The sequence below is a fragment of the Micropterus salmoides genome, unplaced genomic scaffold, assembly GCF_014851395.1.
Source record: "Micropterus salmoides isolate LMB-PRFRI ecotype aquatic unplaced genomic scaffold, ASM1485139v1 Ms_hic_scaffold_2622, whole genome shotgun sequence".
Taxonomy (NCBI): Eukaryota; Metazoa; Chordata; class Actinopteri; order Centrarchiformes; family Centrarchidae; genus Micropterus; species Micropterus salmoides.
Genome location: NW_024041843.1, coordinates 1 through 25000, shown reverse-complemented (window position 1 = coordinate 25000; position 25000 = coordinate 1). Strand labels below are relative to the sequence as shown.

General features: G+C 39.8%; 2 protein-coding genes across 10 annotated transcripts; one reads left to right on the top strand and one right to left on the bottom strand.

The window, feature by feature from the left end:
* Positions 1–5551, top strand: LOC119919222 (embryonic polyadenylate-binding protein A-like; the record flags this gene model as incomplete). The annotated part of the gene is given in 10 exon segments (XM_038739658.1): positions 1–96; positions 601–681; positions 807–1067; positions 2265–2352; positions 2434–2553; positions 2651–2787; positions 3765–3873; positions 3975–4105; positions 4937–5012; positions 5399–5551. Coding segments are annotated over 9 exon segments (1086 nt in total), but the record flags the coding sequence as incomplete, so codon positions are not given.
* Positions 5552–7013: 1462 nt separating this feature from the next.
* On the bottom strand, positions 7014–20802 carry LOC119919223 (RNA-binding protein 39-like). Of its 9 annotated transcripts, none has more exons than XM_038739659.1 (15): positions 16379–16615; positions 15449–15506; positions 13753–13802; positions 13450–13641; positions 12589–12642; positions 12200–12317; positions 11953–12111; positions 11507–11644; positions 11350–11415; positions 9857–10061; positions 9577–9663; positions 9400–9496; positions 7932–8037; positions 7691–7769; positions 7014–7609 (listed from the first exon to the last, which is right to left on the bottom strand). In XM_038739659.1, exons 2-15 carry the CDS (start codon positions 15497–15499, stop codon positions 7509–7511), a joined length of 1503 nt encoding a protein of 500 aa, XP_038595587.1. In that variant the 5' UTR covers positions 15500–15506; positions 16379–16615; the 3' UTR covers positions 7014–7508. The 9 variants fall into 9 exon arrangements, 3 of the variants coding, with proteins under 3 accessions (XP_038595587.1, XP_038595589.1, XP_038595588.1); XM_038739661.1 differs by having other exon boundaries at positions 11959–12111; XM_038739660.1 differs by lacking the exon at positions 16379–16615 and adding an exon at positions 15634–16355.
* Positions 20803–25000: the final 4198 nt, after the last annotated feature.

Sequence of the window (25000 nt, the reverse complement as noted above, 5' to 3'; positions counted from 1 at the left end):
GGGGTGAATCTGTATGTGAAGAACTTGGACGATAGCATAGATGACGAGAGACTCCGGAAGGAGTTTGCCCCTTATGGCACCATCACAAGTGCCAAGGTATTGTAATTAGATAAGACTTTGGTTTTCTTCACAAATATTTGCGAGTACACACTAGGGTTGGATCAGTAGACAGTGCCATCGTCACATTGTTGAGCTGGCATCTTGATTGTATCCCCATTTTTTTATTCCCCCCCCCCCCCCCCCCCCCCCCCCGGGTTTTCCACCCGTGATCCATTATCAGCAGGTGCGTCACATACCGGCTTGTTAATGACGTAGCCTAACAAACGACCAAAACCAGCATCTCCATTCTAGTGTCTGCTGTTGCTTTACTTGGTCTGTGTGTAAACTATCCACCATCTCCTCGACATGTAACATAATAGTGAACACATGCCTTTTATATAACCTACCTAGTCTACCTGCGCACTGTTAACAAGTCATTTAGTACCCACATAATTGAATAGATGCGGCCCCGTAGATTGACCCACTTGTCACGATACCTGATCCAGCTATTTGAGTTCGTATCGGGCCAATCCTGGTTATGATATTAATTATTCATTACAGATTGGCAGACATTTTTCAATACTTATGGCTCACAAAGTCAAGTCCCCTTCAGCTTTTTGTCTTCAGGCATTCAGGTTTCAAGTAAGTGGAGTATCGCAGCATGTTAGTTGCACGTCCTCATTTTTGTGACTCAATTCCAAGTCTTAATGCTACACTCCTGAAGTATGTCCAACATTTCTGAACTTGAGCGTCTTTGTTTCCTGTAGGTCATGACAGATGGCTCCCAAAGCAAGGGCTTTGGCTTTGTCTGTTTCTCTTCACCCGAGGAAGCAACAAAAGCAGTAACTGAAATGAACGGGAGAATTGTTGCAACCAAGCCACTGTATGTGGCTCTGGCTCAGCGAAGGGAGGAGCGTAAAGCCATCCTGACCAATAAATACATGCAGAGACTTGCTACCTTGAGGAGCATGACAAGTCCGATCATTGACTCCTACCAGCAGGCTGGATACTACATGACTGTACCACAGGTATGGAGGTTTGAACAGTAACAAGGAAAGAGGATGTTACATTCATCATGCTAAAAATCACTGATTGCTTTACATAAAGACGATATGTTTTGTCGACTGCATCCCAACTTTGATTTGTACAGCAAAATTAACTAGTAGTAGTGATACTTTTGTCTGAATTTAAAATGTTTTGCTTGGCCACCAAGCAGAGTTTTCAGGACGGCGCAACTGCAGGCGGTTGGCTGCTCCCAAGCTTTCTGCTCTGATCAGACTGCCATTGCGGAAACACTCCGTGGTGCGCAGGGATTTTTTTACCTGAACAATGAGCAGGACGCACACTTTTACTTTCTCTGACGAAGAAAGGCACACTATGTTTATAGTGGCTGGTAACTTAGGAAAAAAAAAAATTTCTCCCACAGCATTAAACCTCATTTGGATGGGATTAACATTACAGGGGAGGGGAGGAATGTGCTCCATAGACATGTTCAAGATGTTCAATGCTAACATTACAACAACCCATTTGATGAGCTTTTACCAGGTTCTTACTCTCTTGATGGCTTTAATCCTTTCTGCCGTTGTACTGGTTCTCAAATATTTTTTAAGTTGGTAAAATGCAGTAAAAGGACAAGCAGCTCTTCCTGCACACCAGTTTTTCTTTTTGCCAAAAAAACTGCAGATGATTGCGGCTGTAATTGTTACTGGTGTGGAGATGGAAAATGACTTGCATGTATGCACCAGATAGGATTAAAATCACTAACCAGGGCAGGTAATGTTTAAAATTTTCCCCTAGAGAAATAAACCTAGTCGAAATGTCAGTTTTATTTATATAGCTCAGTATCACAAATCACAATTTGCCTCAAGGGGCTTTAAAATACACTACATACAATAACTACTCTACTCGAATGAGGGGAACAAGGGAAAAATGCAGGAAAACTTGAAGAGCAACAGAGGAGGGGTCACTTGGACAGACGTGCAATAGATGCGTGCACAGAATAGACATCAGGAAATCATAGTTTATACCAGTATGATGGGACTGTATGCGTATTTTACTGGACTTTCGTAGTTGGCAGGTGTTAAGGATCCTGCTTGAATGACACACATCTAATATCTATTCAATTTCCCAGTCATCACAGGCCAACCATTGCAAAACTTTCAATTAAAATGTCATACAGAGGTTGACCTGCAAAGTGATTCAATCAGCTAATATTTATCTTGCAGCCTCCCACTCGCTCCTTCTACAACCACAATGCTGTCAGCAACATGAGACCAGTCCCTCGTTGGACAGGACAACCACCGAGACTACAGGGTGAATGGGTTATTTGTTTCATGGTCATGTGTATCTGTGTGTACATGCAATGTGTATAAATGCCGTCTCCAATGTTTTTAGGCCCCTACACAACCCAGTTCGTTGGTAGTTCTGTTCCTCGACGTGGAACGAACCCTATCGCTACAGTCAGACAGGCTTCCACCCAGGCTCCACGCATCATAAGCTCCACACAAAAGACAAGTAGGTACCACAACTATGACAACAAAAGCTCCATCCTTCTAAAATGTGCCATTAACGTAGATTGGTAGTATCTGACATGTGTAATGCCTTTATTTAGATAACATCGGGACCCAGACTGTAGGAGGGCGTACTGACATGCCTGGTGGGACCAGAAGCAGCCAGTACAAGTACGCGTCTGCAGTAAGAAACGTCCAGCAGGTCATTACTATACCTGCACCCATGACAAGAGTGCAGGTACTTTAGTCTGCATTGTATTGTTGTCTAATTCTAATACGCAACCGGGACCAGAAACCTCTGTGAAAGCCACTGTGGTGACCACTGTTAGGGTTGTTTCTTGTACCCTGTGAAATTTTCTTGTAAACAAAGTTACGTTTATATTTAGTTTTTCTTAACCAAGACTCATTGTGTATCTAAAGCTGCGTTCAGATTGCAAGCCTTAATTGTCAATTCCGATTGTTTTTTTTGTTTTATTTAATTTTTTTAGCGAGGTAGAGAAGAAAGAGAGCCACACATGTAATTATTGCTTTTGTGGAGTTTTTATCGTTCACCGCGGCTCTGTCTATAGCAGAACTGTGACAACAGCAGCTCTAGAGTGACATCAAAGTCGCACCAATTCTGATCTGAGTGTCCAGAATGAAGTCGCATTTCAAAAGATTCGATCTGTATCAGGCCACTTTCATATGTGGTCCAAATCCGATACAGATCTGATCTGGAGAAGATTAGATCACACATGAGCAAAAAATCGGATATGGGTCACTTTGGCCTGCAATCTGAATGCAGCCAAAGTGACTTAAATCTGATTTGTTTGCTCACATATGACTCAGAAATCTCATTCCCCTGAAACCAAATTAAAAATAAAAACACATTTAAAATAATATGAACTGATCTGGGCAATAAATCAGATTTGAGCAATGAGCCCTATAGTGTGAAATGTAGCTTTAGTGGTCTGACAAACATGTTGAATGCATTCCCTTCCATTTGGAAAGCAAAGCCGATTACATTTGCCATCGTGAGCATTACTACGTTTCTTTGGTGTTACTACTACCCAACCGTGGGATCAAATGTCCTGTGGTTGACACGATTGATTGGGACAAATTGACTCTATAGTTGAGTTGCGGTGCTGTGTCCAGCTTTGTGGTCAGCAACCTCAAAATGTTACAGGGGAAAAATGACTCATTGGAGTAAAGTTGTGTTGTACTCGATGTCTTCAGGTTGTTCCTGCACCTATGATGGAGCAGCTGGTGCACATTCAAGCCCAAGAGCCGCTCACTGCCTCAATGTTGGCTGCAGCTCCTCTCATGGATCAGAAACAGCTTCTTGGTGTGGCATCATACAATTCAGCCCCCCCCCTTATGTAGACTGAATGACAACATGTGTATCTGGTTGTTAATCTCTTCATCTCTCTCTCTCTGTGATACTAGGGGAGCGATTGTACCCACTGATCCATGCCCTTCACCCAAACTTGGCTGGAAAAATCACTGGGATGCTGCTGGAGATAGACAACACGGAGCTGCTGCACATGCTGGACTCGCCCGAGTCCCTTCAGTCTAAGGCATAATTATGTTCACTGTCCTACATTTAAACATTACACAGTTGCTGTTTAGGGTTTGGGCAGATTACAAGCCTTTTGCCATGATTTGCTTTTTGAAATACTTCCACGGCTGTCAAACATGCTTCAGTTTCTCGAAATGAAATATATTACTGATGTAACTTCATGAGGAATGAAAAGGAGATTGGGTGACGCATGACAGACATGCAAAATATACACAAACCATCGCAACAGGTGGAGACAGAGTTGTAAACACATGGTGAGGGGGGGGGGGGGTCATAGCAGGAGGTCCTGCAGGTGGAGGTGAGTTGGTGTTGTACTGGTACAGCACTAATATTCAGTTGCAGCTGGTGATATTAGTGATTTCAAGTGTCAAGTTTATGACCACTCAATCCGCACTAAGTTTAGATAATTATGCTGCTCTCTAGAAAATGTAGTGCTTTTACTTAATGTCTGATGTTATTCATATTCCTGTAGATTAAAAGTTGATTCACGTTCTTGTCTCTGCCACAACCTTCATTATGGCCCCTGTTTATCCAGTCTGTGCTGTTTTGTTTAATACTTACACCACGTTTTTAATTTGCGGTACACTAGGCTCGTTATTAAAGGAATAGCTTTTTTTGGGGGGGGGGGGGTCGGTCCAGCACACACAAGCAAGATATTAAGTGTTAATTAGTGTGCTTTAGAGGTCCTGGTAGGTGGAGTTTACTTTGGAAAGAGCCAAGCTAACAGTTTCCAGTCTTTTGCTATGCTATGCTAAGCAAAGCAACTCCTGACTAACTCCTGTAAAGACATCAGTGCTATTGATATTGACAATGGTTTTACTTTGGCCAGGTGGATGAGGCGATCGCTGTCCTGCAGGCTCACCAGGTGAAGGAATGCTCTCCTAAAAAGTGAAGAGCCCTTTCAGGTCAGCAGCAACTTCTCTTTGACTGTTGAGACATTTTCACCTTGCTGTTTACCACACATGCAGTATTCAAGCTTTACAGTTATTATATGTTTAAGTTGGATGTGTCAGTATTGCTCATCTTAACTTAAACTTTGCTTTTCTTTAAATGAATGTCCTATTGTGGATATTAATTTATTAATTGTACCAAATGGCTTTCCAAATATCTGCATCAAGTTAACAGCATTTGCTTATTTGGTTAAAGTTCTTTCAATTTGACAATACTCCTGAATGAAACATCAGGAACTTAGGTCTGGAAAAATCCTACACAGCTGCGTTTCATAGAAAGTGTGCTGAGTTGCAGACTTAAAATGTTACCACAAAAGACTTAACCATGTCATTTTTTCCAGATGTCAAGACTTTCTGGAGGGGGGGGGGGGGGGAGAAAAAAAAGTAAAATTTAGAGAAAGAAATGTTCTGTGGTTAAAATTTGTAAAGTTAAAGTTATTTTGTTGTTGCAAGACCTTTTGTTAGAAGATAAAGTTTACAGTTTATGCATTAAATCTGTCTTGTGTCATATGTTAAACACAAAAGGTCAATGCAGCAGTACATCTGCTCTAGGTTTAAAATTGTCTGTGAGACTGTCCTGGATGGTTCCATAGGAAAGCTCAGGGAAGTGGATGTGCACTGTCCTTTTAACAGACATTAATCAGATGTACATTTGCCAAACCAACAGGTTAGTCTTCATCCTTTTAAAGCTGGAGAGACCGATCGATTTTTGGAAGTATCAAACTGAAAAAAATCCCACCCTCTCCCTCCAAAGCACATTTTCTTGCTCACTGAGTGCACAGGTAGGTAGGCCAGCCAAGAGTTTCATTCAGGCCAAATTCAATGATTGGATGTGCTTTCAACAGCCCTGCCAGACCAGATCTTTTTCATTTTTGCGTCAGAACATTTTATTTATTGCTGTTGGGTTTTAGAGAACTAAGACAAATAACAAAATGCTTCTAAAATAAGTTGCCTTGTACTTTTATGTAAAATCTACGCAGTAGACGCTCACCTCCCCCAAAAAAGCAAGTACACGTCACGTCCAAACAGACCACAACTGTGATTGGTTAGCTTGGGAGCATCGCGTTTCCGGCTTGTCCTCCTTCACCGCCATTTTCAAATTATCTCTCGTTTCCGCGTGCAAGTAATTGCATTAAAAATAACTGCTGTTCGACATCGATCAGCTCAGTTTGTCGCCATTGCCTGTAATAGCCTAGACCAACACCAACAATGGATACGCACAAGTATACATGTTTACGACGGCGTAGGTAGGACTCGACACAGAAGCGTAACTTGGCTTTAAGTCTTACAATTTGAAATCACTCCCAATACAGCACACATCTCACCTTTTGTGTTCCTTGTCAAAATAAGATTTCTAATGCGCTGTCTTTGCCTCAAACAACATGTTTCACGAGAGAATTATGTAGACCCATTGCTTGTTTTGGCAAATAGACATGTGGTTGACTGCCCAGCCGCTTCTCTATGAACCATCTAGGACTGTCAGTACAAATGACATTACCAAGTTAAGATTTGCGCTCATACTGTACCAAGTGAGGCTGTAGCAGCAAAACCCATATTGAAGTTTGTAAAAAATAAGGTTGAAGTCAAACTGTCATTTCATCCATTTAAATCAAATCTGTAGTTTCTCTGTAGAGACTAAATCGGGGGCCAAGAGCTCAACACCATCAAACTAAACTGCTAGTTTCTGACCATGAGTGGGGTTTCAGATTTGTTTGTTGTTGCCTGAATGTCACCATTTTTACTTCATAGGCTTAATTTCATTTGGTCTCAAGGTTTTATGTTCAATACTTAAATAACCATAACAAGTCAACTCTGGTTTAAATCCAATCTACTGAAGACATTGTCAGTGACAGCAACAGAAGAGTGTCCAGTACTATCTGAGACTTAAAATTTCAACTGCATTCCTAAATTGAACCTGGGATGACAAAACCCCAAGAAGGGTACAAAAACATAAGCTGAATTGTCAAATTTGCCAAAGTTTATTGGGAGCCTTCATACAAAAAATGAAATTATGGCTGTAAAAAGTTACAAAGGATTATTGTTGACATTGATATACTTTTGGCATTTAAGGCCTATTAACCCAACACATTTCTGTAACTCTTTGCAATTTATTTTTAGATCTAAAACTGATTTAAACAAGCAGATAAGACAGTAATATTTAAAAACATACAGACCAATAGATACCTGCAGCTTACTCCTCAGTGGTAGTTTACAACACACCCACAAAAATCTTTGAAAAGCAACTTCAAAAAAAAGGGGGGAAAAACTGCCTAATTTTCAATGGTGAACACATGAACTTGAGGCAACTTTTATTACACACAGCCAACTAATTTCAATGCAATTGTCTCAATGACATTTCCATGAATGCAAACAATTCAAATCAGTCTGCCTCAATGACATTTCCATGAATGCAAACAAATGTATTTACACTGCCTTTCATACGCATGTTGACTATCGACGTGCCGGCATTAGAAGCTGCTTCGCTGTTACTGAATCAGGGAAAAGGTTGTGGTAGGTTGGTAAGGGAACGTAGGCTGCTGTGATCATTTTGCCTGAGAAAGAAATAAGGATTACAACCTGGAAAATGTTTGCATTTTTTGCTTTTAACAACTCAACCTGATGGCATTACATACCTGCAAACCAGCGTCCATGAAGTGCATTTACAGTTGCCATCGCTGCTGGTATTGAGGGACATTTCACATACACATTACCCTGTGAAAGAATATTACAAAGAATGTCTTTAGAGAATAAATATAAGATCAGGATCCAGTTTTCATATCAACTCTTAAAGATTTTTTTCCTTGTTATCCACTACAGATAAGTGCAAATAGTATTTGGATGAACAGACTAATACATATGTAAGCATCAACTTACTTGAGCGGAGTTCTTATCAACATAAATGTGAACTATTCCTCCATGTTTGTTGCACTCCTCAATAACATCATCTTGGATCTCGATGGCCCAGCTGGGATCGTTTTCCCTGAAAAACATGTTTGGTAATGTTAGAAATCCAGTGGCTTCAGATTGGCAGTTTTCTTGAATCAGTAGATTCACTTTTTTTAGTCCATCAAAACTAACTTGCCTTGTCCATATTGGCTGCAATGATCTTTTCTTAAAGATTAACAGTGAAAAACGAGTTCTAAAAATAGATAATTAGGCCTCTGGAAATGTTCCGCAGCCAATGTTTTGTGAAGTCCCTTTTTTGAGCTTCCACAGTGTTTACTAAGCTGAGACAGTAACTGAAAGACACCTACTTGGTTTGTGTCTGCTAAAACCTCATTAGCTTTGATTGAACTTTGGGCAGCATTTCTACTTAAGTTGGATTTTGTTCCCCCATGATTTACACCAGGGGTATTCAATTAGATTTCAAAGAGGTCTAGTTAAAGAAAATTTCCTGAAGCAAAGGTCCGGAACATTAAAACGACAAACTTGCGTTATCATTCAGTACTATAACCTATAGTTGTATCAACACATGTTTTTAGTCAACAACGGACTGTCAAATCAAATAATATTTCAGTCAGTTTTCACATCAAACTGGAGGGATAATAAATAACTATTCAAATAAATTCTAAATTTAAGTAAACTAAATTAAAGTGCCAAATTTTTAGAAAACATTTAATAAAAAGTGTAGCTTGAAGTGATGAAGTGTAGTCTTAACCAATTTTATAATAAACACTCAACTGAACAGCTGTAATGCCTCCTCTTCTCTTTCATTTCCTCTTACAGAGCTACCACTTTCCTACTTTCTGTTGTTCAGTGAGAAACGTGAGCTCCAGCTAGCATATTGGAGATCTATGAGATATTCTGGTTTTGAACTGCCCGTGGGAGGAATGTACATGTAAAAATCTGTACATTCTTGATTAAAAGTCATGTAAAATCTCTTATCTTTCGTCTCCTCAATTTGCGTGTGTTTCCAAAACGTCTCTGGTGAATCTCGCGGACTCGACTCGCAAGCATCGGTATGCACAGATTTGATTGGCTGAGCAGCGTCACATGAGACCATTGGAGCACATGCGATTGGTCTGTGAGTTTCCTGGTCCTCTAAACCAGTACAGTAAATGCTAGAAAAGCTGCGCGGGTTAAAATAGAAACACTCCGTCACGAGGTAGTAAGTCTCAATAATAAATGGGCTGGAGGACGGCGGCTGGGTCCGGATCCAGACCGCGGTCCGCCTATTAGTGACCTCTGATTTACACTGACATCGCTTTAGGAAGCCAACATGGACAGGACTAATTACATAAGCCCTACATAAACTCTTTCAATGTACATATGGGCAGGTGAGTATTTTTTGAAGACAAACTTAAAAGAAATGTGAACCTATCTAAAATGATAATGTCCTTACGCTTGTGGGTTGAACAGGTTGGACAGCTGAAGGCAGTGTGTGGCCAGCGGCTGTGATGGGAGGTTCAAGGCTTGGCTTGGAGCTGGAGTTGGAACAGCTGAAACAAGATGTGTCACTTACTTTCCCAATAAATAAAATAACTCACACGAAATGTTAGTCAGTCATCTAAAGCCTCACCTGGTGGAGCAGCGATGTTTCCAAAGGGTATGGACCCAGTCATCTGTAGAGCCTGCTGAGCAGCAGGAGGAATCTTTAGACCAGTTCCTGTGGACGGACAGAGAAATTAGTTGTGTATTTAAAAAATAAAATTTACATCTTGGGAAATGGGCCAAAAATAATATCAATTTCCTTCTTATTTAAAAAGCTGAAAACTGAGATCCACCCCCCCAGTAGAAAAATATCTAAGTGTTTCCCTGCTTGGACTTTCTTTTCAAAAAGGATGGTGGTTATAACAAACCTTCTGCTAGTCGTGCCATAAGCTGTAGACGTCCTGTGGTGCCGAGGTCGATGCCGGTCCTCTCCAATTCATCGTTGTCCAGAAATGAGCTGGCTGTCGACGAGTCTGAGCGCTCTGTAACATGCCCCACCTTCATTGGACGTCCAGCCAGCTCAAAGCCATTCAACTGCTCCAAGGCCTTTTTTGCACATTCTGCATCTGCAAACTTAAAAAAAAAAAAGAAAAAAGGAGGTTAATCAAACTAACTGCAAACACTAAAGCAGTGTCAATTAAGGCAAAGCAAGTTTTTTTGTATAGCACATTTCAACAAGGCAAAATAAAAACAGGATTAAAAAAAAGTAAACAACACAGGACAGTAAAACTTGCAGTGCACAATCAGGGTTAAGAGTTAAATGGAAAATAAAAACAGGCTGAGGGGTTGAGCAAATAACTGAATTATTTTGAAAAGAGAACAAACAGAAGTACACTTAATCTACTCTCTCTAGTTAAAATCAATTAAAAGCAATGATAAAAAGAAAAGTCTTCAGTCTTAGTTTAAAAGAACTGACAGTTTCAGCAGACCTGCAGTTATCTGGGAGTTTGTTCCAGATATACAGAGCATAATTGAACGCTGCTTCTCCTTGTTTAGTTTTGACTCTGGGGACAGAAAGCAAACCTGCCCCAGACGACCTGAGGGGTCTGGATGGTTCATAACGAAGCAGAAGATCAGAAATGTATTTTGGCCTTAAACCATTTAGTGCTTTATAAACTAACAGCAGGATTTTGAAATCAGTTATTTGACACACAGAAAGCCAATGAAAAGACCTCAGAACTGGAGTGATGTGATCCACTTTTTTGGTCTTAGCGAGAACCCGAGCAGCTGCTTTCTGAATCAGCTGCAGCTGTCTGATGGATTTTTTACACCGTTACAGTAGTCGAGTCAACTGAAGATAAATGCACAGAAGAGTTTTTCCAAGTCTTGCTGTGACATGAATCCTTGATATATTCTTCAGGTGATAGTAGCCTGACTTTGTAATCGTCTTCATGTGGCTCCTCAAATTCAGGTCTGAGTCCATGACTACACCAAGACTTCTGGCTTGATTTGTGGTTCTTAACATTATTAACAGATTGAAGCTGAGCACTGACTTTCAATCGTTCTTCCCTGGCTCCAAAAACAACAACTTCTGTTTTATCCTCGTTTAATTGAAGAAAATTCCGGCACATCCAATCGTTGACATGCTCAATACAGTTACTCAGCGCTTGTATGGGGTCATAGTCCCCTGGTGATATCGTTATGTAAATCTGTGTTTCATCTGCATAATTATGGTAACATTTTGTTTAGTTTTTCATAATCTGAGCCAGTGGAAGCATGTAAATGTTAAACAAAAGACGCCCCAGAATGGAGCCTTAGGGAACTCCACATGTCATTTGTTAGCTCAGATGTGTGATTACCTATAGACACAGTAGTCCTGTCCTTTAAGTAGGATTCAACTAAATACAGATGCTTTAATTACCGATATGAAGCCATATCCTTTGGATCGTCCAGTTTCACTGTCCATCATTAGCTGGATTCCCTCAATCTTTGGAAACAAAACACAGAAAGAAAAAGGATTGTAATGAATGCATCTGCAAAACAAGTCAACAACATCATTTGTGAAACTTGTTCCTGACCTTCCCAAAAGGCTCAAAGATCCCTCGAAGCATTTCTTCAGTAATGTTGAAGTGCAGCGAGCCCACGTACAGCCGCATTGGACCCGAACTGCCCTTCTGTAGATTATTGGCAGCAGCTGCAGCTCTGTTTTTCTCTGCCTGTAAGCACATAGGGAAAGTAACGTCATTATCTTAGTTCAGTACGTCAGTGTGGAATGGGTTAAACAAGATGAAGGAAGAAAAATGTGTTTTTACAGGAATGTACTGGCTAACAAGAGTGTGAAAATTTTAAGCTGTGTGTTGCATTTCCAACATGTTTTTGTTTCAAATACTTAGTGTGCGACAACAAGCCCGTTCAGCTTTTGGGGCAGACATCCCTCAACTGCTGAAGCATGGCAGCTGTCTATCAATATGTTCAGTCACAGGTAGAAATAATCCAGGTGCAGTCTGCATTTAGGTTAAGTTACCATGACCTGAGAGGCCTGGACGATGATGGGCACTCCTAAAAGCCTCTGGCCAGTCAATCCAATTGCCAGTGGCACAGAAGAAGCCTCCACAAACTCGATGTATGCAATGCCCTTTGACCTCCTGGAGTTTCTGTCCGAGATCATTCTCACATCTCTTACCTGCAGAGACACAGTGACCATTTCAGACATTGTTTCTACATACAGACCTGCTGGATTAAAGATGTCTATAACTTGAAAATAGACTGACTTTTCCCACAGCCGAGAAGAAGTCTTCCAGGTCTCTGGCTCTGATTCTTGCAGCAAGCTGCATGCAGAAAACTGTGCGAGCATCCCTCTCCTCTGGTGTTAGATTGTCAATTGGTTGCCTTAAAAAGGAGAGGAAAAAAAACACCTAATGTTTAAAAAGTGAGTGTGCCAGTAGAAACATTAAAATGAGCCATTTAATAAATGATGGGTGAAATTATCAAAACTTGGTGTAAATCCTAGATAAACCCTGATTTTTTTATACAGCATCTTTGTCTTAATTAAATTTTTTTGAAGATCTGTAAACCTCGTGGGTTTGAAGACAATTACTGGATTTGAGGATGCTATCACAAAATCAGGTAATGTATCCACAGTCCTAAATATTCAGCTCACCTTATGGGACTCTTCTCCTTTTTGAAGGGGCTCCGGCTTTTGGAACGTTTACGGCTGAAACAAAGAATTATTTTTAATTTCAAATAAAGTTTCTTGCAAAAATTATATGGATGCATGTGCTGTGTATGAGACAAAGAGCAGGGTCCTGTTATTGCCTGCTACATACTGTGCTGTGTGAGCAACATATTAAAAGTTGTCAATCAACATTAATACGGCTGTCTACCGCAGTACTCCAGGAAACTAGAAATCAATTTCTAAAGAGCCACGTTTCCTAGAAGACCTTCTTGTATGTCACAGTAGGACAAACAAGTGTACATAACAAAATGATCATTTTGTTGCTTCTGTTTTAGGATGCTAGTATTAAGCGTGTTGACTCACTGTCACACTTGAAAAGAGTCATCATTAATGCTATCAGTAACACTCCTGCTTCTACTACGACATGTCAACATGTCTGCTGTGAAGAAGGTGAACCACTGACAATACTCCAATGACGTAGTATGTCAAATGCCTGACGTTTAGCTTTAGGGTTGTGGCCCTAGTTAGTAGTTGTATGCTGTACTGCATTATATTAAAAAGGTGATCCTAATAATATACCACCCTCATGTATGTGAATGGGGTGGAGAACCTTTTATTTTTATAAAACACCTCTCAATATAAACAGTCCAATACAACACCAGCTTAAACTTTGACCTAAATAATACAATGACACAATTGTGAAACTGTCGCCAAAAGCCAAACGCTGACCTCTATAAAAGCAGTTAGCAGGGCTGTTATATTTAAGTGTATTATATTGTACAGGTGTACGAAATAAAGTGGCAACAGTTTATGCAGGCAAGTGGGATAAAAAAAAAGGTCACATACACGGGGCTCTTGCGTGCCTTGTACCGCCCAGAACGTTCCTTGCTTCGGGAGCCGCTGCGATGGCGCTCTCTGCTACGGCTACGTTTTCTTTCTCGGCTCCTGCTCCTCTTCTTGCCCTTCTTTTTGTCTTTGCTTCTGCTTCTTCTCTTCCTAGAGCCGGGACTTCGGCTCCTGCTTCGGCTCCTTCTTTTCCTAAAACATGTTACAACACTGCTATCGTCGTGCAAAGTGAACACATTTTAAATGATTGACTTTATGTGGTTTAAAGACATGAAGCTAATGTACCATATGTTCAAAACTTACTTCTTGTTCTGGTCGTCGTGTCCATTTGCATGAGAGGACTTGATCTCATCCTAAGCAAGGTTGATAGAAGAACATCATGAGGACGTAGATGAAACATTTCAAGTCGTCAAGGTAAAGGGGATGGGGGTGGGACAAGAGAAAATGCAGAATATATTCAATTAATAATAGTACTTAAAATTTCCTACTGTCATATCTGGACAGTGTCCTTCCACCACCCCAATAGATCCCATCCCACTCCAGTTATTTTTTTTATTTTTATTTTTTTAAAACAAGGCTGCTCAGTACAGTAATGCAACAAAGCAAAGTTAAGGGAGTGTCCAACATATTAGCAGAGTTCAGGAAGCTTTGACAGTAGCCAGATCATCTCCACCATTCCCCTTCCACTAGGTCGTACCAATGCCACTGCCACTATTTGTGCCTAATCATGTGACCACGCATGGCCCACGGCCACTAAAAGAGATCCTGTGTGGTTGGTGTCAGTCCAGTGATCTTCACCCATTTTCGTTCTTGGACTGTAAGAGCTCGATGCCACCTCTGTCACACATCTTGCCCTGAAGCAAACAGGGATTCACACTTCTTAGTAATATTGACGCCCAAGAAAAGAAATGAATAAATAAAAAAAATAAAAAAACTGAAATAAATCCATCAATTCAGCCACGTGTTATACTGCCATTATCTTTAGTTTGCATGATATAAAAATACTTCCAACCTTTTGATTTAAGGAGGAATTATTAACTACTGAAAACTCACTTTATAATACAATGATGCTAGATAGATGTATCCATTTTACAGTCATTCTAGTAATATATCAATATCTGTGGCGCATGCACAATCAAGATGCTGATTCACATTATAGTTGACTAAGGCAAAGAGGCAGTATTCATATTTACAAACAAGAGAAAATAATTATTTACCTTTAATTTGACATAAAATCATGACATGGCTCACGTGTTTGGTCAGAAATCCACAACGGCAATATCTACATTTTCAAGCATACTGTTGTCAAAGTACAGCTTTTGGATTTAGAACAGTTATAGTCCGATACAAACACAATTGAGTATCCCTAATTAACTTTGGGAGATCATTTTTCCATTCACAGTTTAATACATGACGATTCTTACTTGAAGAGCAATTTGGTTCAAATTAAATTAGTTAAAAGGTGACCGAGCGATGCATCTTGTCAAAGCCACACGGTGAGAGACACTTGTTTCTCTATTCCAGAACTGGCGTTTAAATCTGATTATATGGGGCTGCATATTCAGAGACAGTGATGGCATGCAGACTGTAAATCTGAATACTGCCTCCTTTGCTGGACAGTTAAGGATGGGCTTATCAACCATTGGCATTCACCTTGTTGCAACCGAATACGGATTGGATGTTCTAGGTTGAATCTCTTTTAGTCCTAAAGTGAACCACAGTACATCAGTATATGCACAATAACTACCTTCCTTTTTTTCACAGTTCACAGTGGAATCAAAGATGAATTCATGGGAGTAGAGGTGAGATATCATTAGGGAAGTCTATAAAGAGAGATAGATGTGGATTTATTTATAATTCTGTATTGCGTTTTAAAATACTCAATCACACCACACAACATTCAAGTAAACTTTGTCAGACAGTAGCAAATATAAAAAAAGGACTCAAAGAGTAAATCATAACAGTGAAACAGGCCTCATCTCTGTGATCTGCAACCCACCTTTCTGTATGGAGCCTCCAGCATGGCCTCAACGTCAAAATCATCAGCCATGATGATCCTGTGAAAGACAGACAACAATGATTACACCTTTACATGCATGCAAGAAAATATTTTTAAGTCCCGTAAAAGCAAGAAACTGTTTAATGTGTTTTTAATGCAGTTGGTCACAGGTTTTCTTCCCTTACCGTACAACTACACCACACTGACACTTTCTCTGTCTTGGATCTTTGTCATGCAACTACATAACGTTACAAGTTTGAGAAGACTGGTGAGAATTTACGAGTTGTGTGTTAAACAGCTTACACTTAACATGATAAGTGAAATCAGATATTCTGTTTATGACCATGTCAGATAAGTTAGTTAAATTTAGGTATATTTAAAACCCAGAGAATTAAAAGCTAAAAATAAGTTAAATGGCGACGATAGTGTTTCAAGGAGTTTGCCCCAACTTCCTTAAGCAATATTACACATTTAACCTTGAATGCGACACATTAAAATGCAAATTATCTCATTCATTAAACCCATACAAACCTCAACTATTCATTAGAGCTCAAACACCGACATATATTTAACATTAAAAGTGACGATAACATAAAGGATAAATACGCGTCGCACTTAACAGGAAGCTAACGCTAACTAGCCATTTAGGGAAGCTAACACCTCCGTCATTTCAACGGTAGCTTATTTCAATGACCCTTATTATTGCTTTACCGCTACGTTTGACAAGACTCCTGATATAAGGATCAATAAACGTGTAAATTTGCGCGGAAAGAATCAATTTGAAACCTCAAAATGCTTGCGGTTGTGCAGATAATATTCAACGTTGGAAAAACAAGCGCTAAGTGAACAGAAACGTTAGAGATCCAACATGGCCAGCTAACAGCGTTTCCGCGGCAGCGACCTAGCTTCACTAGCAAACATTGACGTTACCGTTTCAAATTGGCGAAATGATGTGCCAAAGTCAAAATATCACGGAAAATGTGCTGCTGAAGAGACTCTTCTCGACGTCTCCTTCCCGGCAGATCACGCAATGTTAAGATGCAATCACAATTTTCGATGTTATGTAACCTTTCTTTTTCAATGTTAGCAACTATCGTAGCAGGTCGTGGCCTGGCCTCAAAATGCTCGCCTGCCTTCTTCGTCGTCGTCGTCTTCTTCTGCTGCTTTGAAGGTTTATGACTGCGGCAATGTTTGGTGTTGCCTTACTGCCACCTACCGGAGCTAACAAGTACTTCACCGCTCAGTTCTTCAAACAAGTCTCTACCCCTACAGGCAAACTGTCGGTGGTGGAACTATTTACTCAAGTACTGTCCTTAACTACACATTTGCGGTATCTGTACTTTAATTTAGTATTAGCATTTCATGACACGTTCTACTTCTGCTCCACTACATTTCATATTTTTTACCCTACAATACAATTATTTGACATCTTCAGTTACAAGTTACTTTACAAATCAAGATTTTAAATACAAAACATATGAAGAACTTTTAAAACTTGCCAACCCGACAGGTTAAACCATTTATCATATATAACATTATACCTTGTATAATATAACATATAACATTAAACTGTTTAGATAAATGATTATTCGTTTAAGTTATTTCTCATGTAAAAATGCCTGACACATTTCAAAATTTCAACTTCTCGAGTCTGAAGATTTGCCCTTTTTCTTGTTAAATCACCATGAATCAAATAATATTGAGGTTTGGACTGTTGCTCAGACAAAACATTTGAAGGTTTGAGCTTTGTTTTATTGTGACTGTAATATAGAATAAATTGATTGATCAAGAAAATAATCAGCAGATTAATCCACAATGAAAATAAGTTGCAATAATAATTAGTTGCAGCCCAGTACAAAATGAGCTCCACCTCATCCACTTACAAGAGAAACATGCTGATTAACATTTATGCATTAGTAATAATATTGTAACCAAAATGGATACTATATACACTCACAGGGACCAGCCTTTTATAGCCTCTAAAAATAGTTAAATATTAAATATCCTAAAGATCTAGGGTTTAGTCTAAGTCAGTGTAGGGTCAAAACACAACGCTGTCAGTGTCTATGCATTACATCTTAATGCAACCTCCTTTAAAACTTGAGGTCTTTTAAATTGTCACTTTTGTTTGCCACTGCCTCTTTTAAATTCTTCTCCATATTCTGTTTTAGATCATTAATATCTTATTTTACATATATTTAAAAGCTTGCACATTAACTTGTTGTTTCTATAGTGAAAAATTGCAAGATCACAGATGATGCAGGTTATTTGCAGTTACCACAAACTATCACTAAACCTGCAGTTTTTGGTGATTTATAAGTATGAATTCAAACACAACTTTTCACTCAACTGTATAATATATATTTATTGATAATATAATTTAGAATAATTAGCTTGTTAGACAATAATAATGTCATTGATAAACTGGACTGTGAGAAATAGTGTTAAAAACAATAACATATGAGTCTCCACTGTGCACATGAGCCAGTCAACTTGACTGTTCTGATATCATATTATTAAAAAGATAATAACAAAACACCAAAACGTTGACCAGTCGCTATTATAACAGATCAACTCAGCGCTGTGCAGGATAACTGGTCTAATTAGCGTAAATAGCAGAAGCAATCCCAGCTCTACCAATGGTCATAAAACGGTCAGGTATTTGCTAAACTGCAGGCGCGGGCTCAAGGCGAAAACGAGCAGCAGGCACCTCCCCACTTCCGGTGAAGACAGGAAGGTAAGACAGGAAGGTCGAAGCACGTTGCTAAGTAAATCCATCGATTTTTGGCCATTGGTATAATTTTGACGTTAGCTTTTGGTCTGCAGGGCCGCTGACTAACATATTCTCAACACATTTTGCACAAGTCGTTTCGTCGAATTACACCCGTCTTCCTCCTGTCTACCTGTAACACATAACAGATGGCACAAACGCCCCTGATGTCTTTGGAATCGCGCTTTTCCACGCGAGAACACAGGCAGGTCAAATTATTTCACGGCTCTGTGTCGCCATCTACTGATAATTAAAAGGAAATGTCAACTTCCCTACATTACATTAACATCCAAGCTGCGCATTCAAGTTTTAAAAGTAATTGTATCCCATCTTTAACTTTTTGTTATGGATTATATTAACATCATATACCGTCTTTACCCTTTAACAGTATTTGTCAAAGTGTTTTAGGTGTATTTGGTTTGGCAGTTTTTCATTCATTTTACTTGTCATTAGTTTCGTGTAGATGCTTGTAACAGCCTGGTTTTCTTATGCGTGTTTATGTTATTGCACATATATTTTTGCTGCTTTAAATTTATTTAATTTTATACGTTTAGTTGTTTTTAAATTGTTTGTTTAAGTCCATGTTTTTGTGTCTGAAGAGACCCCCTTGAAAAAAAGATGGTGCACATCCATCCACAAAATTGGCAAACAGTTTAAAAAGAGTTTATTTCACATCACAAACTTTTGACAAAGTGGCCAAGAGAGCTATAACAGTCTATTTCCTCCGTTTGCATGTTGGACAATAAATAACACCATTACTATTTGTAGTAGACAGCGTTGGACAATGTCTCTGCACTGGCACTGTTTTTCATTATTATTTATGATCACTAATTCAACTTGTATACAATGTAATGGATATAAACATTTAATTAATAGTATCCCACTGTTGAGTGATGGTAAATTCCATGACGTATAAAGACAAATACAGGCTTATTTACATTTTCTCCTTCAGTCACCTGCACTGACCACACTTGGCTGTTGCAGGTCAGGCAGAAGAATCCTCTGTTGAACTTATGTTACTGAATTTAAGTGGTGAATCATAGTCCCGAGGAACATCAAAAAACAGCTCATCGTCAAAACAGAAATCGTCGGATGGTGATGCGAGGTACGGCAGCTTCAAGACGAAGCCTGTGAGGATGCCTCCCAGCGCTGACACTGCTATGGTAACGAACACAGCTGCGACCTGGAAGAGAGCCTGTTCCCGGGCAGTCCTCCCCAACCCTGGCTGTAAACTGGGGATCAACATCTGCAGCTCTTGCAGCTTAGGGTCTCCTTCCACTGGTGCTCTGTGGGTAAAGATCTCATACAAACTGGGGCCGTAAACCTCCTCGGTTGCCATCAGTATAGCACATATCCCTGCAGTACAGGATATAAGTCCTGTTAGACCATGCAAATTATGTATTCCACACTGATCCTGGATCCTGAAGCGCCGCGCCAGGAAGGGGCTCAAGTACTTGTAGCCTAGCATGCATGCAGTGCAGCCAATCATACCGAGGGCATATGCAGCTGCAGGAGATATCATCATGTCCACAGATGCCCCGACTGTCACGCCTCCAGCAAGGGTCACGTTCTGAACATCAGCCATGGTAAGCTTGCCGTTTTTGTTCAGCATGGTGGAGAGAGCAAAGGCTGTGAGCGTGGAGGCGCTGAGGCCGATGAAGGTGTGGAGGATGGCTCTGTGCTGGTCGTCTCCTTTCAGGGTTAATGCTGAGTTGAAGGAGGGCCAAAACACCCAGAGGAACAAGGTCCCCATGACAGACAGGATGTCGGACTGGTAGCTAGTGTTCTCCTTTACGTGGCCTTCTTTTAGGCCAGGCCTGTACAATACAAATGTGACACCCAAACCAAAATAACAGGCAAAGAGGTGAATGAGAATAGAGCCTCCTGCATCGTTTATCTTCAGATACTTCAGCACGGCCCACTCAGTGACTGCGAACACTGGCACTTCCAGCAGAGCCATGACCAGCAGCTGCAAAGGACTTGTCTTCCCCAGCACTGCCCCGAAAGATATCAGCACCACAGCACAGGCGAACTCTGCATTTATTAGGTTGATCACTCCGAGGTGGATCTTACCGTCATGGCTGAACTGGAAGTACCCCTGCACCAAAATGGCCCACTGGATGGCAAAAGTAGCCGTGAGGAAGTTAAAAACCATCCCCCCAAAACCATACAGTCGAAAAAATGCAAGCAGGCACCCAAAGCCAAGGAATATAATGACCTGTATGTCAGTAAAAAAAGGGTAATCTCGGTACACTGCATTGTCCATGGGGTTAGTTGTGTTAGTCTGAAATTTGGCATCTGCATGCTCATCGTAGGTGACAAAAGCAGCATACAAGAAAACAATTATCACCTCTGTTACAAACACAAACACAGGTAACTTAACTCGAAGGCTTGTCGACTGCGTCTTCATCTTGACAGCTCTTTGGAACAAATGACCGTAGTTTCTTTTGCAGCCTGGATTATTATCTCTGTTTATATAAGACAGGCCAAAGGCATGGGTCAAGCCTGCTCTCTCTCTCCGCTCCCTTTCATACACAAAGACAAGCAATGTTCCGCTCATGGAGAAATACTGCTGCGTGGACTTTGGCCATTGTAATAAGACATGTAACAGTTCTGATGCATTGCATTTTTGTGGTTATTGTGCAACACGATATTGCGCGTCTTTACAGCTATACATTCACAATAGCTTGTCTTGTAAATTGTACCAGAATCAATTTTTATCTGATGATATCATTAATGCATTTACTACAAATGGGTGTCTTTTAACAAAGTTTAAGGTTTTTTTAATTTAAAAAAAAAAGTTTTAACCTGTCCTGCCCAGCAACCTGGTATGAGTATGAGGAGCTGGATACCATATTGTGCCAGACAGATTTTACTTTAACAATAGAGTATTAATATACTCCTTTGTCTGAACTGTTATTTATTCAAATGTATTTGTCACCGGGCCAGGGGATAGACATGGGGATAGACATGGGGATGGGGAATAGAAACACCACATAAACAGACAGCACAGAGAGAGGGCAACACCTGCAAGAGAACGGGGATGGGGGGGTGGAGACAACAGGAAATAGCAGAATGAAACACCAATTGCAGAAAGCAACAAAACCTGCAAGAGAATGGGGAGGGGGGCTAGGGGCGGAGAAAAACAAATAAATAATAAATATGAGTTATAAGAATTTATATACACAGTAACATAATTTATGTTGCCATGTGAATGTTGTACTTAAACTCTGATCACATGCTGTGAGTGTTGCTGGCTAATTTCCATTTGGAAACATTGTGAAAGAAAGTTTGCTGTCCTACAAGCAAGCCTCTGAGTCAATCATTTGGGACATAATCTCTGTTAAATTATGGAGCCAGTGATATATGCTTCAACTGGCATGTTGCACTGCAGTTCAGCATGTTCTTTCCAGATCAATCACTTTGACTGAAACAATTTTCAAGAACTAGGTTAAGATGAGAACAGAAGACCGATATAACAGTTGGTCTCCCACAATACATTTATACAAGTTGATAATACCTGATATTAAAGATGATAATCATTTTACCGTTTGACATAATATGAAATTAAAGCTAGAGTGCGGAACTTTTACATATGAATGAACGTCCGTTACATTCAAGCCCTTGCCAGACAAGTTCACAAAATGCTGATTAAAGCCTCTGTACTCATAGCGACATTCCTGCGCTAGTAGTTAGGGATGCACCGAAATCAAAATTCTTGGCTGAAGCTGAAACCCAATTTACAAGTACATTCACACTTTTTTTTTTTTACCATTGCATAAATTAAATAGTCAAAATGTTATTTTTACTCAGTGTTTCCCACAGGATTTGGAAAGACTAATTACATGTGTCAGTTCCTACTTTTAATGGACACATGTAATATGTTTTATACTTTCTGTGAATGTAATCCAATTGATCTTATTTCTATACTGTATAGACACCAGACGTTGTCACATGTGTATCCTCTCCTAAATTCATCAAATCCGACCCAATTTAATAAATAATGTTGTACGTGTTTCTCGTATTGCGTAACATGAAGACTTCAACTCTCATTCTGCAACAGCTGTCTTTGTAAAGAAAGAAAATGACAGGATAAAGTCGCTGTTTCAGTGGATTTACCTCAAAGGCTTAAATAAGTGTGCACTCCAAATTTAGGTGTGGCTAGCTAAATCGCCTTCTCGTCCTTCGGATGAGACGTTAAACCGAGGTCCTGACTCATTGTGGTCATTAAAGATCCCACGGCTCTTGTCGCAAAGAGTAGGGAGTTCCCCGGTGTCATGGTGAAATACCAAACTGGCTTTCATCATCTGGCCATCTAATCATCCCCAGTAGTAATTGGATCAATGTTTCCCTCCCTCTCCGCCTCAAGCTGATGTGTGGTGAGCGTTCTGGCGCTAAATGGCTGCCGTGCATCACCCACGTGGGTGCTACACATTGGTGGTGGTTAAGTCCCCCCGACTTCACTGTGAAACGCTTTGAGTTTCCATGATAAAGCACTATATAAATGTAAGTAATTCATCATTATTATTATTATTCTCAGAAACGTGTGACAGAACCACTCAAAGCAGTTCAGACCAGTTGCCTTTTCTAAGAAGTCAGCCACAGATGGTGTGGATGTGCTAGGAGACAATTCATCAGAACAATGGCGATTTTTGTCATTGCCATTTTGACACTTTGCTTCCACACTTTTTTTTTTTTGCTATTTTCGGCTGATTAATAGGGTGCATTCCTACTAGTTGTGACGTGTTTTATGCCAACCAGGAATGACTGGTTTGCAGGAGCTGAAGGGGGGAGCGACAGCAGTATCTTAGTATAGCAGAGCCTGTAGATAAGCATATACGCACTGGTCGACAGTGCTCTGGGCTAATAACTCTCAGAGTCAGCAGGAGAAGACAAAAGGTTTAAATAATTTCCCCAAAATGCCCTGCTTATGTTGAACCAGTATTATTTGGGAGTAGCTAAATACTGTATTTGTGCCTTCAGTAGTGCAAGTTAGGATTAGAAATGATTTTTCTGACTATAAATCAGAGTGCAGAAAAGACAATGCAAATAATGCATTTTATGATGGTGAATACCCTGTGTTGATGTGCCTTCTCTAAAATAGCAGTATAATTAACAGGTTATCTGTCCTCAACTGCAGCTGATTCATGACATTATGTACATACATTCATGATCCGCAGAGGATAAATATCTCAACACCTACTTAATGGATTGCCTCAGCAAATTTGTACAGACATTGAGGGTTCCCAGTGGTTAAATCCTAATGATGATCCTTTGATGATCCTTTAACCTTTCACGTAGCAGCATCATCTGGTCAAAATTTTAATTTATTTAATACTTTGGTGTATGATCCAAGCATGTTAGCATTAGCATTACGCTCAAGGGGCCGCTGTGCCTACATATAATACAGCCTCATAAGGCCGCAGTAGACTAATGAGTCTTGCTGTGGAAATTACTGTGGTTGTATCCTTAACAATAGACTGTAGCACTGTTGCCGCCTTGGCCTTGGCACATTAAAGAATTTGGTTTGTGTTGAGTATGATACCATTTTAAGTATCACTAATCTGTGCAGTCTGATGATCAGTGATGCAGGAAAAGAAGAGGCATGTACAGAAGACATGCACAGTAGACGTTTGCAAAATTACAAACCATAAAGCCAATGCAAGGCAATTAAACTATAGGCAAACACTATAAGGGCCTGTGACTGTTGTATTAAAAGGATTTTAATTTATTGCATTTTGTACAGACATATAACATGGTTTCTTTAAACCATTACTTGTACGTAATTGCAGAAGACATGGTAGAACATAAAACAAAGTTTGCTTATCATTTTAAATGACAATACAAACTGCCTATTTTATATCTATAAAATCTGTATTAACACACATTGTACGTGTTATCTCTAAGCCTAAAATCACAGCTCTATTTACAATTGTCCTATATTCACTCTATCTTGCTGTTCAGGTACATACACTGTCCTCACGTATCAGGGTCACACGCAAACATATAGCATACAGGCATGTAGTCACAACACACACTCTCTGGGTGAGGGAGTTTAAAAATTGTGTTTCTAAACTTCTGCTTCACTGAGGGTTGCACAGATATTCACCACAAAGAAAAAATATCAATATGTGTATGATGTCATGAGGTTTTGTATATGTTACGTAGTTGAAAACAATACATGTATACAATTAATCTGGAGGAAATTAGAATACTTACAAGTTCTTTTTCCTGGAAACTGATGCACAATTTCCAAAGAAAAATACTTTTACAGCACTAATAGGCCCAGGAGAAGAGGGAAATAAAATCAAACTACCTTATACATTCATGTTTGGACATGTTTTCCATTATAAACTATTATTACTTAACGCTTTACTGATATCATAAACTATGCATGTTCTTTGGCAAGATAATGTACACTGGCCCAACTCTTACTGGTCATATCCTATGAAATGTTTGCAGAATCAGTTGACTTTGATGTGCATGAATTAATGTAGGTTGAAAACATAGATGAAATTATACACAGATGGAAATTAAACATACATTGTGTACACATTGCCTTGTTACAATCCCTGAAAATTCCCTCACATTTTCAAATTGCATTCCTATGGTAGCAACTGAACATTTAAGAAGGTTGACATTTCGGGAAACATGTTTATTTGCCTTCTTGCTGAGAGTTAGATGAGAAGATTGATATCACTCACACGTCTGTGCAGGACATCTTAAGCTACAGCTAGCACTCGGTTAGCTTAGCAAGACTTGAAACGGGAGACTAACTCTGT